This window comes from Propithecus coquereli, unplaced genomic scaffold (genome assembly GCF_000956105.1).
Source record: "Propithecus coquereli isolate 6110/MARCELLA unplaced genomic scaffold, Pcoq_1.0 Scaffold48, whole genome shotgun sequence".
Taxonomy (NCBI): domain Eukaryota; kingdom Metazoa; phylum Chordata; class Mammalia; order Primates; family Indriidae; genus Propithecus; species Propithecus coquereli.
Window position 1 is genome coordinate 1,402,430 of NW_012150618.1, and position 18,832 is coordinate 1,421,261.

Below are 18,832 nucleotides of genomic sequence, written 5' to 3' on the forward strand. Positions count from 1 at the left end.
CCTTGGCCTCCCAGAGTGCTAGGATTACAGGCGTGAGCCACCGCGCCCAGCCTATTCTGATTCTTTTTTTCCCATGCCCTCATGTCTAATTCATCAATAAGTCCTGTTTACTCCACCTCTAAAATATATCCTGAATGTATTCACTTCTCTCCAGCTCTACTGAATCCTAGTCCCAGATTACCTATAATGGCCTCTTAACTGGTCTCTTTTTTCACTCTTGTCCTCCCTATAATCTGTTCTCCATACATCAGCCAGAGTTTTCTTTTTATTGTAAGAATAAATCAGATCTTGTCATCCTCTTGCTTTAAACGCTCCGGTATCATTTCACTATACTTGGAGTAAAAGGCAAATCATTTCTGTTTGCAAAACCCAGGTGCATTGGCTCTTGCTCCATTTCCTACCATTCTGCCCTTTATCAGCTGCACTGGTCCTCACTCTGTTGATGTTTCTGTATGGAATGCCTTGCCCTGATTTTCAAATGGTTGAATCCCTCTTGATTTTTTACATCTTAGCAAATGTCACCTTCTCAATTGGTCTTCTCCAGCCATTCAGTATAATGTAGCTGTCCAGTCACATTTGTCTCATCATATTGTGTTGGTTCTCTGTGTAGGATACATCGCTGTGTTTCTTATATATGTAGTTGTTGTGTTTCTTTCTGTACTGGAATGTGAGCTGCCTGAGAAAAGAACTTTGTCTTATGTGTCATTGTCATTTATTGAAATAATGAAACACTCATCTGATTTATTTGAAAATTTGTCTAGAGTAGTAACGGGGAACGGTTTGAATAACAAATTCTTAATCTACTTATGACTTATATTGTTATCATTTAACATTGAATAAATTACTGAATCTTAGGCTACTTTTATTTAGTGTAAAACTTACCTATTGATATCTCAGAAAGCAGGCGACTTGGCATATGTTGTGTCTTAGTTTGTTACACAACTAGGGAGAATGTTGTTAATCCTAAACCATGATGTCAAAAGATTAAACAGACTAGGTTTACTCTTGTTCTTATTGCTTTTATTTACTGATTTATTTTTACTGTACAGGTGACCATCCACGGCAAGATAGCATGGATTTCAGTAATGAATGGGGTGATCCCTCAAACTGTCGATGTGGAGATAGACTGAAGCCCCTAGAGCGGAGAGCTGCACGCCAGCACCAGCGATGTCTAGCACATTCTTTGGTTGGGACTCCCAATTATATTGCACCTGAAGTGTTGCTGAGAACAGGTAAAGCATTTGTTTCATAAATAATAGGCCTTTAGACCAGCCAATACTTATACTAGAGTATGCCTTACTTTTTAGATTTATAATAAATAAAGTATTAATTTTATATATAAATTGGAAATTTAATGTTAATTTTGATTGTATTCTTAGCACTTTTTAAGTGCTTATGAATAACTATAACTTTGATATCTTATTTTAGGATACACACAGTTATGTGATTGGTGGAGTGTTGGTGTTATTCTTTTTGAAATGTTAGTGGGACAGCCTCCTTTCTTGGCACAAACACCATTAGAAACACAGATGAAGGTAAGGTATAGAATCTATATCAACAGAATTAGCACAAAGTCCCTGCACCATAGTACTTTATTTATTAGTACTTCACTTAGAGCATCTTAATCTAGAGTTAAAGAATGAACTTGTAAAAGTATATGAACGCATTAAAATTGCATGTATAAACTCTAATCACCATCATCCTATCATCATACTCTTACATGCTCCCTCACTCACACACTATACTCACATTTTATTCTCATAAAGATCTTTAGTCCCTTTTAAAGATTTATTCCAATTTACTCTTGTCAGTCACTGTCTTCTGGCTTTGCACATTCTAGCCCCAAATTACAAACAAATGTCTGTATCTCCACTTGAAAATACCTCTGGCACTTAAATGAGCAGCCATCCACAATTTTGACCATACACTGTCCCATTTAAAACTCTTTAGTGACTCCTTTGTCTGTGGGTTAAAGTCCAAATTTGCCTTTTGTTCCTTTGTTCATACCGTTTCCTCTCTCTGGAATGTCTTACTTTCTTCTCTCCTGTCTTCTGCAACCCTCCCTCCTTTCTGATTAACTCTTGATTCTTCTTAATTATTCCTTGAGAGTATACTGAGATATCATCTCTTCTTTGATTTCCTCCTCCCCCCAAGCTGTAACTTTCTTTGTCGTTGCATTTAATATATTTTAAAACTTCTAGAATTTCTTGTAGTATAGGTCTCCTGGTAATATATTTTCTCAGGAATATCTGAAAGTATCCTTTTGCCTTCATTTTAATATGTATATGTGTGCATATATATACACACAAAGATACAACATTTATGTAAGTATATGCATATGCATATCTGTGTGTGTGAGAGAGAAAGAGAGAGAAATTGTATGCTTTCTCCCTAAGGGTGAAAACAAGGCACGGGTGTCCACTTTCACCAATCTTATGTTCTAGAAGTCTTAGCCAGTGCAATACAGCAATGGAAAGAAATAAAAGGCAAGACTGGAAAGGAAGAAATAAAAACGTCCCCTGTTCACACATGACATAATTTTCTATATAGAAAATCCCAGGTAATCTACAAAAAACTTACAGGACCAATAAGTAAGTTTATGAAGGTTGTAGGATACAAGGATAACACGTAAAAATAAATTGTATTTCTATATTCAAGCAATGAACAACTGGAAGCTGAAATTTAAAAACAATAACATTTGCAACAGCTCCCCAAAAATGAAATATTTAGGTATAACCCTTAACAACATGAACAAGCCCTGTATGCTGACAACTACAAAATACTGCTAAAAGAAATGAAAGAGCTAAATAAGTGGAGACACATACCATGTTCATTGATTGGAAGACTCAACATAGTAAAGCTATTAATTCTCCCCAAATTTATACATTTAACTCAATGCCAATCAAAATCCCAGATGATTTTTTGTAGATATGGATGAGCCAATTCTAAAATTTATACGGATGGATAATGGAAGTAGAATTAGCAAAAATAATTTTTAAAAAGAACAAAGTCGAAGGAATCAACTGCCTGATTTTAAGATTTACCTACAGTAATCCAGACAGTGTGGTATTGGCAAAAGGATACAGATACAGATCAGTGGAACAGAATAAAGAATGCAGACATAGGACCACACCAACATGGCCATTTGATCTTTGGCAGAGGTACAAATGGGCTCGGCACAGTGGCTCACACCTATAATCCTAGCACTTAGGGAGGCTGAGGTGGTAGGATCACTTGTGGACAGTTTGAGACCAGCCTGAACAACGTAGCAAGACCTGGTCTCTACAAAAAAATGGAATAATTAGCCAGGCATGGTGGTGCACACCTGTAGTCCCAGCTGCTCAGGAGGCTGAGGGAAGAGGATTGCTTGAGCCTAGGAGTTTGAGGTTGCAGTGAGCTGTGATGACACCACTGTACTCTAGCACAGGCAACAGAGCAACACCTTGTCTCAAAAACAAAACAAAACAAAAAGGTGCAGATGGAAAAGAACAGTTTTTCAGTAAATGGTATTGGAAAAATTGGTTAGCCGTATACAAAAAAACCTGAATCTCAACTGACCTCACACCTTATACAAAGACTAACTCAAAATGGATCATATATAGAGAGATAAAGCATAAAACTATAATAGTTTTAAAAGAAAACATAGGAGAAAATCTTTGTGGGCTAGGATTAGGTGAAGTGTACTTAGAAATAACACCAAAATCATGATCCAGGCCAGGTGCAAGTGGCCCACACCTGTAATCCTAGCACTCTGGGAGGCCGAGCCGGGAGGATTGCTTGAGGTCAGAAATTCAAAACCAGCCTGAACAAGAGCGAGAAAAATAGAAAAAATTAGCCCACGCCTGCAGTCCCAGTTACCTGGGAGGCTGAGGCAGGTGGATCGCTTTAGCCCAGGAGTTTGAGGTTGCAGTGAACTGTGATCATGCCATTATACTCTACCTAGGGTGACAGAGTGAGACGCTGTCCCCCCCCAAAAAATTATGATCCATAAAAGAGAAAGTTTATCAAAATTAAAACTTTCACACTACCAAATACGCAGTCAAGAGAATGAAAAGACAAGGTACAGACTGGGAGAAAATATTTGCAAATCACATATCCAAAACAAAAAGATTTTATCTACAATATATAAAGAACCCTCAAAACTCAATGGTAAGAAAATAAACAACCCAAGCCAGTAACCTGACAGATTTCCTTAAATGTCTGCATCAAAAAAAAGAAAAGTGAGGCCAGGTGTGATGGCTCATGCCTATAATCATAGCAGTTTGGAAGGCTGAGGCAGGAAGACTGCCTGAGATCAGGAGTTTGAGACCAGCCTGAGCAACATAGTGAGAGCTGTCTCTACAAAAATAGAAAAATTAGCTGGGCATGGTAGCCACGCCTGTGGTCCCTGCTACTCCAGAGGCTGAGGCAGGAGGATCACTGGAGCCCAGGAGTTTAAGGTTACAGTAAGCTATGATGATGCCACTGCATTCTTGCCTGGGCAACAGAGGGAGACCGTATCTCAAATAAAGAAAAGAAAAGTGTGTCTGTCTCTTTAAATCTTCCAGAGGGGTATGAAGTAAAGGCAGGCATCTGGGATGGTCCTTAGGGGAATCACCAAGACCAACCAAAGTGCACAACCTCAAAGTTTTGGAGGAAAAGGTTCTTATTGCCCATCCTGGCACTAACGAGCTTCTCTAGGAAGGCATGCTGTGGTCTCCATGACCACAGTGGGCCTATGGAATGGTAGATGGTAGTGGGTTCACACATGCTGTTGTCTTACCAAATTCTAGCACCCTCTCCCTTCATGAAGCACTCTGCTGGTTGCTGTGTCTGGTCAGGTTCCAGAGTTCCAAAATAGTTTATTCTGATAATGTTTTTCCAGTTTAATGATTGTTTTTATGGCAGACCCCTGACACAGGGCCTTTTTCTGTGACATCTCTCTATACTGTGTTTTTCTTTCTTTTTTTCCTTTCTCACTTTAAATCAAAAGCTATATACTGTGTTTTTGAAATTTAATTTTATTTATTTTATTATTATTATTTTAGAGACAGGGATGTCACTATATTGCCTAGGCTGGCCTTAAACTTCTGGGCTGAAGAGATCCTCCCGCCTCAGCCTCCTGAGTAACTGGAACTATAGGCATGGGCCACTGTACCTGGCTTCTACTGTGTTTTTGACTCTTATCTCTTTGTATAGTTTTCTTTGTGGTTGCTCTAGTAACTACAAAATACATACTGAGTTTTCATTGTCTGCTTAGACTTGATATTTTACCACTTCATGTTCTATGTAGAACCTTACTACCATGTTGTTCTCTACTCTTTATGTTGTTGTTATTTTATACATTACATCTACATATGTTTAAAACCTCCTCCAACAATGTAACAGCTTTTGCTTTCAACCATTAAATTACTCTAAAGAACTTGAGATAGGAAGAATAGGCATTATATTTACCTGGATATTTAGCATTTTCCTTGCTCCTCCTGTATTCCTGATATTTCAAGATTCCTTCTATATTATGTCTCTTACATCTGAAGAACTTCCTTAAGTAAATATTTTAGAGCAGTTTTGTTGGCCACAGATTCTATTAATTTTTCTTCATTTGAGAATGTCTTTATTTCACCTTCTTTAGGATATTACCACTTGGTGTACAATTCCATGTTCCAGTTTTTGCAGCACTTTAAAATGTCCACTTCCTTCTGTCCTCCATAATTTGATGAGACATCTGCAGTCATTCAGATCCCTCAAGTAATACATCATTTTTCTCTGGCTGCTTTCAATAATTTTTCGTTGTCTTTAGTTTTCAGTATTGTAATTATGATGTGTCTGGACATTGATTTGTTAGGGTTTTATCCTATTTGGTTTTCACTGAGCATCTTGAATCTGTACATTTATGTCTTTCATCAGATTTGAGGAGTGTTCAACCATCACTTCTTCAAATATTTTCTGTACCACACATTTTCTCCTCTTGTGATTTTAATCACAAGAATGTTAGGCCTTTAGGTATAGTCCCGTAGATTCCAGAGGTTCTGCTCATATTTTAAATCTTTATTCTCTTTGCTATTCAGATTGCATAATTTCTGTCAACCTGTCTTCAAGTTCACTGACTCTTTCCTCTGATATCTCCATTCCACTATTGAGCCCATCTACTGAATTTTTTATTTTGGTAATTTTTCAGTTCTAAAATTTCCATTTGGTACTACTTCTTTATATGGTCAATTTCTTTGCTGAGACTGTTTCATTTCATGAGTGCTTTCCCTTATTTGAAACATCGTTTTACAATGGCTAAAGTCTTTGTCAGATAATTCTAATATCTGTGTCATCAACACTGGCTGTCTTTTCCTTTGTGAATTAAATTTTCCTGGTTCTTTGTATGCCAAGCAATTTTGGATTATATCCTGCATATTTTGAATATTATGTTATGAGACTCTGAGTCTTGTTTGAATCTTATGGAGAATGTTGACATTGTTTTGGCAGGCATTAAACCTGGTTGGATTCAGGCCACAAGTTCCAACCAGCCTTTTGTGCTTTGTGATTTCAATGTCAGTTTCATTTTCAAAGCCATTTCATTGCTACGTAGATTTCTCCCCAGGCTGTGGTCTGTTCCTTTGTTCAATTCTCAAAGTCTTCGGTATGCCCTTTAGGATTAGATCCATACGAGTCCAGTTTGGAGGGTGAACCCATAAGTTCATAAACAACTCTATGGGGTCAGTTTCCCAAGCTCCTCCCTGTCTGGGATGTCCCTCATACTTTTGAGTTCCCTGAGGCTCTCTTTTTCAGTTCTCTGACCAGAAAGTAAGGATTTATTCATCCCACTCCACCACACATCTTGTAACTGAGCCTGCATCCAGGACAAGGTGGCAAGAGGACAGAGAAAACAAGCAACAGAGATTCGATCCATCTCCTTGGGATTTTACTTCCCAATGTAGTGTGATTTATTTCCAACTGGAGAGGAAGGTTCCCCCCTCAGAGCTTTAGGCTGGTATAGGCCCTCATTGCCATCTCTATTGCTGCAGGGAAGCTCCTTTCTCACTCCCTGATGCCTAAACTAGAGGGGCTTCTCCTGGAGCTCTGAGCTGGTTTTGAGCTACCTTGAGTCCAGGCTGGGGGATATTAGAGGGGAAAAATGGTAAACTCACCACCAGGTTCAGTGACACTTCAAATTCTCATTTTCTTCCCCAGTCTGCCTGTTTACTGTTTACTTTTTAGGGTCCTCAAGTAGCTGCTTCATGCATTCTGTCCAGGTTTTATAGCTGCATTCAGTGAGAGATAGGATAGAGCGTACCTAGTACATCTTACTCAGAACTGGGACCTCTCTCTGGTTGATTTTAGAATTTTTTCTCTTTAATTTTCTGCAGTCTGATCATCATGTGCCTATGTATAGTTTTATTTTTCTTGGTGGAGATTCAGTAAGCTTCTTGAATTGTACATCAGTGACTCATCAGTTTTGGGAAATTCTCTGTCATTATCTGATCAAAGATTTCTTTTGCTTCCCTCCTTCTGGGACTGTAATTATTATACATATGGTATTCATTTCATATTGTCCTCTATGTCTCTTACACTTTATTCTTTGTTTTTTCTCTCTGTGCTTCAGTTTACATAATTTTATTCATCCATCTTTGAATTAATAGAATCCTTCTTTTGCTGTGCCTAGTATTTTTTTTTTTTTTGGCCTTAAACTAAAAAAATCCTAAAGGTACTTTATAATAAGAAATGAAAAACTTGTCTAGCTGATTGTATATTTTTATTTCTCCTGTCAGAAATAAGTCACAGAACCAGACGTATAAGTTACTTATTACTAACAATACCATGATTTTATTTTTCCAAAAAGAATTTTTAAAATATTCTATTATTAATTGAGGCATCTCCATTTTCTAACCTGGAATAAGACTTTAAATGAACAGATAATAGAAGAGGGGGTATATTTTTCTTTTCTCTATAGTATAGCTCCTATGTGAATAAGGAAGAAGGGATTCATTTATTTAGTTATTTAATACATATTTATTGACTACTTACCATGTGACAAGTTGAAGATGACTTATCTAGGTTAAATAACAATGCAATTTTGTGTTTACTCAAAATCCATTTAACATTGTCCCACTTCCCCTGCCTCCAAGAGTTCAGAGGAAGAGACTAGGTAGTCTGGCTTTACTTGCCATTCCTTCCTTCCTCATTCCATTATATTTAAAAACAGAACAAAGATTTATTAAACATCTATTAATTTTGTGCCAGGCAGTTTGCCAAGCATTGGGAAGTACAAAGACAATTAAAACATGGTCCCTTGCCTTAATAGAATTTCACACCCCCGGCCAGGCATGGTGGCTCATGCCTGTAACCCTAGCACTCTGGGAGGCCGACGCAGGAGGATCACTTGAGGTCAGGAATTTGAGACCAGCCTGAGCAAGAGTGACACCCTGTCTCTACTAAAAATACAAAAAATGAGCTGGACATGGTGGTGCCCACCGGTAGTCTCAGCTACTTGGGAGGCTAAGGCAGGAGGATCACTTCAGCCCAGGAGTTTGAGGTTGCTGTGAACTGGGCTGATGCCATGGCACTCTAGCTCGGGCAACAGAGTGAGACTGTGTCTCAAAAAAAAAAACAAAGAATTTTACACCCCAGTAGAAGGACACAGACATATATAGGTACCACACAGTATTAGAAATACTATGATAGAAATATATGGTGCAGTGGAGGCAGAGTGGAAGGTAGTGGAAGTAGTGATTTCTACTAGAGGTAGAAGACTCTCCCAGGGGACACAAAAACTTACAGTAAGTCTTGGAGTGTGAGTATAAGTTGCCTGGAGAGGAAAGAATAGGAGAAAAAGTTATTTTCCACCAGCAGTGATTAATTATTAAAAGTATAGAAGGCAAAATACCATGTAATTTATTTAAAATACACAAATAATAGAGTAAGGCTTTTGGTATAAAACGTGGAGAAAATTTTTGTGTTTCTAATTTATTTCTTCCTTCCTAATTTGTAAAAATCTTTAAAGGTTATCAACTGGCAAACATCTCTTCACATTCCACTGCAAGCTAAACTGAGTCCTGAAGCTTCTGATCTTATTATTAAACTTTGCCGAGGACCAGAAGATCGCTTAGGCAAGAATGGTGCTGATGAAATAAAAGCTCATCCATTTTTTAAAACAATTGATTTCTCCAGTGACCTGAGACAGCAGTCTGCTTCATACATTCCTAAAATCACACACCCAACAGATACATCAAATTTTGATCCTGTTGATCCTGATAAGTTATGGAGTGATGATAATGAGGAAGAAAACGTAAATGACACTCTCAACGGATGGTATAAAAATGGAAAGCATCCTGAACATGCTTTCTATGAATTTACCTTTCGAAGATTTTTTGATGACAACGGCTACCCATATAATTATCCAAAGCCTATTGAATATGAATATATTAATTCACAAGGCTCCGAGCAACAGTCGGATGAAGATGATCAACACGCAGGCTCAGAGATCAAAAATCGAGATCTAGTATATGTTTAACACGCTAGTAAGTAATTGTAATAAGGATTTGCAAAGGGGCCTGAAATGCAAGGTTTTTTGAGGTTCTGACAGTAAAATTATGCAAGTGTGACAGAGCTATGTATCTGTGCTCTGTGTACAATATCTTATTTTCCTAAATTATGGGAAATCCTTTTAAAATGTTAATTTATTCCAGTCTTTTAAATCAGTAATTTAGAAAAAAAAAGTTATAAGGAAAGTAAATTATGAACTGAATGTTATAGTCAGTTCTTGGTACTTAAAGTACTTAAAAACAAAAAATAGTGCTTTGTTTAATAAAAGGAGAAGCTTTGTTTATCTATTTGTATATATGCTAAATAATTTTAAAAGACGAGAGTTTTTGAAATTTTTTTGAAAGACAGTTTAGTTTTATCTTGCTTTAACCAAATATGAAACATACTCCATATCTACAGAGCTTTTCCTTCCCCCATAACCTTGTTTTTGGTACAAAATAAGCTAGAGAGATTAAGCCATCATATTGGTGAGTATTGCTAGGCTAATGATAATCTGTGTAATTCACATCCTGGAACTAAGAAATTCAAGGTTGAAACAATATTAACGTTTATCAGAATGAAAAATAATGCAGTTTATCTTTTCCCCCCCTTGGTGGAATATTTAATCTTCTAGCATTTATTTCTCAATTTCTGGCTTTTAAAAGAAGCCAAAGCACTACTAGTTTTCTTTCTATATTGGTATTTTTAATGCTGCTTCCAGTTTTAAAAGGGAACAAAGCTGCCATAAATCAACATTTTCAAATACTAAAAGCTAAAGTCTTTCATATTTTTACTTGGAAATGAAAAAAAAAAATTCCCACCATTCTAAGAGAAATTATTTTCAGTTTCATATAAAACTTTGATTAGCAATTATTTGTGGGTACTCAGTTTAAAAAGTATTTTTTCTGTATAGTGACTGGTTTTGATTATGTCATCAATGTTTCAGGTTTCCTCTTTCAGAACAGTGTTGCATATACAGATTGTTATTGGCAAAGGAAAATCTGGCTATTTGGCAATATTTTACTTAAGGGGAGATTAATAGATGAAAAAGTTAACTGTTAATTGAGATAGATGTTAATAATTAGGGAAAGTTATATAGTGGTCTTAGTAGAAATTCAAGTCCTCTTAACTTATTTAAGGTTAAATATGTTTTCAACATGCCTATTATATATAAAACTTAGGTTCTAAGGAAGACTCATGGTTTCAAACCAAAATACACATAGCTTACCTTTTAGGAAGGGAAAAGGGTTCTATTCTGACCACAGTAAAATTTGTATTTTATTTTATTTCCTTTTCTCATGGAATTGTTTTATCAAAACTTAGTATTTGTGAATAAGAGGCGTGATTTTAGTGATTTTCAAACTTTTAACTTTCTTCATGTAAAAGCTAATGGAAACCATGTATGCAGTAACATTAAAGGCAAAGCTGCTCCAGTTGAGTGGCAGGGAGGCCAAAGAACATTTATTAGCTCACATTTCCCACATTTCTACAGGTGGCCTCTTCGAGCTCAGCTTGAAAACCACTGCTGTGTTATCGTGGGCTTTCTGGGGTCATTGGTTCTTTTGAGAATCTGATGAAAGCTAGCGACTCTTTCCAGAAAAAAAATGCACACCCACACATACACATAAAATGTTGCATGCTGTTTCAGGGGATTCTGGACATGTTGAAACCTGTCACAGGCTCTAGGTTAAGGACATCTATCCTATAAGAAAATTGATACATTAACCTAAGAACTTTGCTTTTTAATTTACTGATTCGTATTCAGATTAGCACATCTTATATAAACACTGCTAGTTTGTGATGGAAAAGGCATATAGCATGTGATAAGATGACCTTAACAAATGCCTCTCTCTTGCTGGGACAACACTAAGATGTTTTAAATCACACCAGCACCATTTTGAGGGCACTGAAATGTTTGGCTCATTACAGGCTTAATACAGAAATGTTTCTGAAGGATTTCTAATCAGAGAATTGTAAGAAAATGCACTATTAAGAGATGGCAGTTTTCACCTCACGGAACATTTGTCCCATAAAATCCTATGCAAAACAAAGTAATTAATTCAAGAACTTTTAGCTTCTTACTCACATTTATAAGATATCCCTCTTGCTCTTTGGACTTTTCCAGTCAGATTTATTTAAATTTCACTTAGTTCTTTTACTTCTGGACTATGGTGCAATACAGTAGAAAATAACTTTGTTACATTTTTGTTGTAGGAAAACTAAGGTGCTGTCTCCTTCCTCCCTTTCCATAAAATCTGTATTGCCCCTATTTGTATTTGTCCAATGTAACAGACACTACAAATTTTGTATTCTTTTAAAATTTCCTCTGACAGTATAAGCCTTCTGTGTTTATCTGAAGCAGTATACAAGCCTTTGGTGTCTGCAATTTTAATAGTTTGGATATATTTATTAGCCATCTTATTCCTGAACTACATCCAGTTCTTCCAGTATAGAATCTGGTGCTTCCTGACCAAAAAGATGAGAACAAAAACATAAAAAATATAGATGCTCTCAATTGAAATGGAGTGAAAACATTGGTTCTACATGTTTTCTTTTTAAAATAATTTTCTCATTCATCAAAAAACTTGCTGTCTTTCTTATACTTACCCCTTTTTTGCATATCAATAGTATTTATAAAATATGTTCTATAATTATGTTATTGTAGATACTGTTATGTATTGTCCAGTGACATCATAAGGCAGGCCCTATTACTATATCTTTTCTACCTTCCTATTTGTAATAGAAACTATAGAATGTATGACTAAGAAGTCACTTTGAGATTGACTTTTTAAAGTCTGCTGTTGCAAAGTGCAAAACTGTGAGTGGAAATGTTTTATTCTGACTTAATAATATGTTAGAAATTAGAGAATACAGTGGGAGGATTTTTAGATATTGCTGCTGCTGTTACCCAAGGTACTTTAGAAAAAATTTTTTAATCAAAAATAAACAAAAATTCCTTTGGTATTTAAAGTGAAACATTTAGCCTGTTCATTTTAATCTAAAGCAAAAGTAATATGGGTCAACATATTGGTATATTTGTAAAACGCCTTAATATATCCCTTTGTGGAAGGCACTACACAGTTTACTTTTATATTGTATTGTGTATATACGTATTTTGTATTAAAATTGAATCAATGGCAACACTACAGTTTTATAAAATCATGCTTTGTTAGAAAAGGAATTACAGCTTTGCAGTATAACTAAATTGTTTTGCATACTTCTGAATGTAATAGATATGAATAATCAGCCTGTGTTTTTAATGAATCTATTTGTATATTCCTAATCATTTTCTCTAGTGTAATGTTTGCTGGGATAATAAAAAAAAAGCAAAATTCAAATCTTTCAATTAAGTGTGGAAAGCTAAGTTTCAAGCTGCTTAAGTATGTCAATTTTTTAATTCAAAATTTTCTTTTAATATTTTTATTCTTTAAAAAAATTTATGATTAAAAATTTGATGCTTTGGAATTAAAATATATAACTAATAATAGTACCTAGTTAAGTTAAGGCAAACCTAATCTGTAAATGTCAGATATTTCCATTTAAATGTTTTCATTTTTGTCCAATATAATAAATTTTTTGTGGTAAAGGCTTCCTTCAAATTACAGGTTTAAAACTTTTTAATTATTAAGTTCTACATTTAATCTCATTGGAGTACACTTTATAATTTTTACTTATTTATTTATTTACTTTTTTAAGAGACAGGGTTTTGCTTTCACCCAGGCTGGAGTGCAGTGGTGCAATCATAACTCACTGTAACCCTGAACTCTTGGGCTCAAGTGATCCTACTGCCTCAGCCTCCCAAGCAGCTAGGACTACAGGCTCATGCCATCACACCCAGTTAATTTTTAAATATTTGGTAGAGATGGGGGGATCTCACTGTGTTGCCCAGGCTGGTCTCAAACTCCTGGCCTCAAGCAATCCTCCCTCTTCAGCCTCCCACGGTGCTGGTATTATAGGCATTAGCCATTACACCGGCCTTGTTTATATTTTTAAAGTATGAAGTTGTTGGTTAATCTGTTTTCCTTTATTTGCAATCCTTTATCACATAAAATTCTTACTAGATAAAATATATATATTGATGTTTTAATCTCATCTCAACTTTATATAGATGGTCAAATACTAATTTTTTTTTCCTCTTTTTAAGCATTACCATCATTATATTTCCTTTTATCTCCTTATATGTACTCCCTTTTAAATTTGTATTTGGCCTACATGAGGCCATTGTATAGCTGACACAAACTGAATTATTACTATGATTTATATTGCTACATTATGGACCCGTATTTGGCATGCTTAAAATTGTGACTATGCTATGCCAAAGCCACACACTCACACACACGTCTGCTTATGTATGTGAAAGGTAGAGGGAGTTTGCCAAATGTATGCTTGAAGCATGAACAGTTATTGTCCACAGTGTCCAGTCTTTCTTCCCTTCAGTAACAGAGTTACCCAGAGATTCTGAACATTTTGCTAGATTCAGACTCTAGACGGAACTTTGGGTTGTTTCCCCTGGGGAGGAGTTAAGTTTGTTCTGCAGCAGGGAGAAAAAAGATTCTCAGGAATGCCTAGCTCCCAGAGGAGTTGACTAATGACAAAGGCTCCTCTTGTTTCCCAGTATCCATCCTCCCATTGTTCCTTTTACTAACAGAGCCCCCATCCCTCTCCGAGTTTTGACTGCCCCACTAGAGTCCATGATTCTCATCTTCCCTTGTAATTAGGTGTGGCCACATGACTAGGTGGCCATTGGGCTATGAGCAGACATGATATGTGCAAATTCTACATACACTTAAAGTTGATATCCCTTGCTCACCACTTGCTCTTTCCCTCTTCCCACCTGATGGAACATGTACATAGTACATAGTGACTTTATATTGACCATGAAAATTAAGAAAACACTCTAGTGATGGTGAATCAACAAAATAAATAGAACCTGGTTACCTGAGAGATTGCTCTGTCTTCTGGGTTAGAGTGCAGTGGCCTCATCATAGCTTGCTGCAACCTCAAACTCCTGGGTTCCAGCAATCCTCCCGCCTCGATTACAGGCATGAGCCACCGTGCCCAGCTGCCTTCCTAAAATTTCTGCATAACACTTCTACTGCCCAGAAGTTAGATCCATGGCCACACCTAGCTGCAAGGGACTCTGGGAAATACAGCCTTTATTCCAGATGGCCAATTTCATCAAACTAGGTTTTGTTATTAAGGAGAATGGGTATTTGGTGGGCAAATGGCAGTCAGTCTCTGCCACAGTGAGCAAGTTGAGGGAATTTCTATCGGATAGCTTCTATTTCTTTGAAGTCGGAGGCATAGTAATTTGCTGAAAGGACTGGAAGGGCTGGGTAGCTGGGTTGAGGAAAGCGATGAAAATCTGAAATAACAAATGGGAAGAGTGAAACAGATAACTGAAGTGGGACGGGCAGAAAAATGTTTCAGGCGGGTTGTAAGGCATGAAATTGTGATGCATCAATCTTCATAGTGGTGTGATTTTTTCTCTGTAGCATTCAATAGTCTGGTAGTAGCAGATTAGTGATGGAAGCTATTATTTAGGAAGAATGTGTATAAGGTTAGTGAAGTACACTGGTAGAACTGTCCCAGTCTGTTATTGCAAATACTGTTACATAATCTAAAAATCTAGCAAATACTACTCGTAGTTAGAAATTTGTAGTCTTATACACACTCTGTATCCCAAGAGATGGCTCAAATGTTTGACGTATGTAGAGGAGTGCCAGATGCATTGACCAGGTGAATGAAATTAATAACTGGTCCTGAGAATCCCTCTAGATTTCTCTGATGAAATGTAAAAAGTGTTTCTAATTCTTTGAAATGATTTTATTTATTTATTTTTGAGACAGAGTGTCACTCTTTTGCCCGGGCTAGGGTGAGTGCCATGGCGTCAGCCTAGCTCACAGCAACCTCAAACTCCTGGGCTCAAGCGATCCTACTGCCTCAGCCTCCCGAGTAGCTGGGACTACAGGCATGAGCCACCATGCCCGGCTAATTTTTTTTTCTATATATTTTTAGTTGGCCGATTAATTTTTTTCTATTTTTAGTAGAGACGGGGTCTCGCTCTTGCTCAGGCTGGTCTTGAACTCCTGAGCTCAAACAATCTGCCTGCCTCGGCCTCCCAGAGTGCTAGGATTACAGGCGTGAGCCACTGCGCCTGGCCGAAATGATTTTATTTTATTTATCTACAAATATCTAATGAATGCCTACAATATGTCAGACATTGCTCTAGTCAAGTGGACAAAGTATCTGACTTAATTAAGTTTACCTACTGGGGCAAGAGAGACAAATATATAATGTTGACAGATGGTCCTTATGGCCATTCTCTTTCTGTGTAATTCCAGAGGCACAACAACTCTTGCAACAGTCCTCCAATTTATTCTCTCTCTACTCCAAACCTTCTTACTCTTAACTGCCAAGTAATCTTATTTGCTACATAATTTATGCTTTCATTTAAAAACTTTCAGTGGCTCCTTTTTGCCTACTGAAAGTTTAAACTCTCTAGCTGGGACTTCCCTTTCTACCTCTTTTCCCGTAACTTCTCTTCGTGTGTCCTGTGATCCTGCCAAATTAATCTGATCATTCAACAGGAAAATAAGATCTCAGATTTCTGAGTTCCAGTTTAGACACAATCATTTTAAAACGGTGGTGGTTCTATTAATAGAAACCACACTGTAAAAGAAGAAATAACTAGTGTGGTAGTCATTAGGATGGTACACCAATATTCTGTTTCTCCTTCAGGGTACACTGTAGAACTGAACACCCTCATTCCTCTGAAGTCCAGCTTGACCACATGACTTGCTCTGGCCAATGAAATGTGTGCATTTCATCATAGCATGTGTCACATCCAAGCAGAAGCTGTGCAATTTATCTCTTTTTCTTTTATCCCTGCCAAGAGTCCCAGTGCCTGCATCCACTCAGCTATGAACATATACAGTAGACCAGAAAAAAAAATCCTGTTGTTTGAAGCCTCTGATTTAGGGGTTACTACAGTATAACCTACTCTTCCCTGACTAGTACAATGACTAAAGAAATGGAAGTAGTGAATGTAAGCCACTTACATTGTCATTCTGCTTTTAAAAAAAAAATCCTCATTGAGGTAAAATTTACATACAATAAAAAGTATCAGTTGTATGTATACTATCTGATGAGCTTTGATAAATAATATCCCTGTGTAACCACTGCCCCAACAGAACATTTCCTTTCCATGGCCTCAAAACATTTCCCTGGGCCTCTTTGCAGTCAATTTCCTCTCCCCTGCCAACTAAATCCAGCCTCAGGCAACCAACCACTGATCAGCTGTTACAATAGATTAGTTTTGCATGTTCTAGAATTTCCTATAAATGGAACCATACAATATGTATTCATTTTGTGCCCTTTGATAAGTTTTTAAACTGTAAATGGGCTTTATAAGTTAGCATACCTGTACGCTCATATAAAAGATGAAGGTTGAGTGCTGGGCACAGTGGCTCCTACCTCTAGTCCAGCTATTCAGGAGGCTGAGGCAGGAGGATGGCTTGAGTCCAGGAGTTCAAGGCTGCAGTGAGCTGTGATCTTGCCACTGCACTCCAGCCTGGGTGGCAGAGCAAGACCTCATCTCTAAAAAAAAAATACATACATACATACATACATACATGCAATTCAGGGTAGATATGTTCATTAAGTCAACAAATATTTATTGAGCACCTACTAGGTACCAGACAGTGTTTGGCACTGAATATACAGTTGTCAAAAAAACAGAATGTTTCATGAGGCTTAAAGTCTTATACAATTCTTAACTAAGTAGAAAATAATAGCTTCACTGTGTTGGATATGAACCCTTATTGTAAATAGAGCTCAGGAAACTATAAAGGAAAATAAAATCTTAGGACCCCCAAACTCACTATGCCATGGGATAGTTAAGCCTTGGAACTGAATCATGTAACACTGCCATCCTTTTTCAGATGGCAGTGATTTCACAACCCTGTGTCATAACATTATACATAGGCCAGGTTCCCACAACGACAAGAGGCCTTTTGCCTCTCCAGATGGCGGCCCTCCCTGACTGCTTGTAAGGAAATTCCTTGTAAACCCCAAAACATTTCAGGATATACAGCCCCCTATAAAAACAAGTGCACCTTAATCACAGCCTTAGGTCTACAACCTAACTAAATTCTTAAACCTGAGTTCTGTTAAGTCTCACACTAACAATACGGGCTTATCTCCACAGACACAGAACAAGGACAAGAAGAGATCAATCACTCCTCTGCCTATACTGAGAAGGCTACATAATTGACTTTTCCCTCGACTTCTTCTTCTTCAAAGGTTCACCTTATTTTATGTAAAACATAGATTTATTGAGCATTAATTAGAGCCTCACAAGAATGTAACCATTTGCCTCACTTCCTACCCTCCTCCCCTTAAATACTGAGTTCCCAAAACACTCTTTGGAGAGCACAGGTCACACATGCTTTTGGGGTTTGTGCTTTTCCTAGGGGCATCCTCAAACTCTCGTTTAATAAACCTCAACTGACTGTGACTCTCAGTCACTCATTTTTGAGTTATCAAAACTATATCTTCTGGAATCGAAAACCAATTCAGGGAGGTACAGATTGATCACCCTAATTAGGTGAATTCAACCTTTATCTTTTCCACCTCAGCCTCCTGGGGTGGCTGGGACTACAGGCATGCGCCATCACCTCTAGCTAATTAAAAAAAATTTTTTTTTTTTTGTACAAACAGGGTCTCCCTAAGTTGCCCAGGTTGGTTTGTACTCCTGGCTTCAAGCGATCCTCCTGCCTCGACCTCTGGAGTAGCTGAGATTTACAGGTGTGAGCCATAGCACCCAGATGAATTGCTTTTACATGTCTATATTAAATAACTGGGATGCTTTAATGTTAGAATTTTAATCACCATGCACTCCTACAGGAAAACGTGTCTTTTTAAGAAATTTAATTAATTTTTTTATAGAGACAGGGTCTTGCTCTGTTGCCCAGGTTAGAGTGCACTGGCATCATCATAGCTCACTGTAGCCTTAAACTCCTGGGCTCAAGCAATTTTCCTGCCTCAGCCTCCTGAATGGCTGGGACTACAGGCATGCAGCACCACACCTGGGTTTTTCTTTTCTTTTTTTATTTTTAATTTCTTGCAGAGACAGGGTCTTGCTATTTTGCTCAAGCTGGTTTCAAGCTCCTGGCCTCAAGGGCTCCTCCTACCTAGGCCTGCCAAAGTGTTAGAATTACAGGCGTGAGCCAGTGGGAAACCCTGTCTTTACTGCCTCTTCTGCACCTCGGGCAGAGGATGGAAAGTGATAAAAGAGGAAGTGTGGCCAATAGCACGGTCTAGTACATATCTAAATCCT

The 18,832-nt window shown here is 37.4% G+C and overlaps 1 protein-coding gene across 2 annotated transcripts in view; it reads left to right on the forward strand.

The window, feature by feature from the left end:
- LATS1 (large tumor suppressor kinase 1) overlaps positions 1-9,512 on the forward strand; it is a 46,506-nt gene extending 36,994 nt beyond the window's left edge. For both annotated transcript variants that reach the window (XM_012655562.1, XM_012655563.1), the window contains 3 exons: positions 1,050-1,232; positions 1,429-1,535; positions 8,972-9,512. In XM_012655562.1, coding sequence (XP_012511016.1) covers positions 1,050-1,232; positions 1,429-1,535; positions 8,972-9,481 — 800 coding nt within the window. In that variant the 3' untranslated portion in view covers positions 9,482-9,512. The remainder of the gene's footprint in view (positions 1-1,049; positions 1,233-1,428; positions 1,536-8,971) is intronic.
- The last annotated feature ends 9,320 nt before the right edge of the window (positions 9,513-18,832 follow it).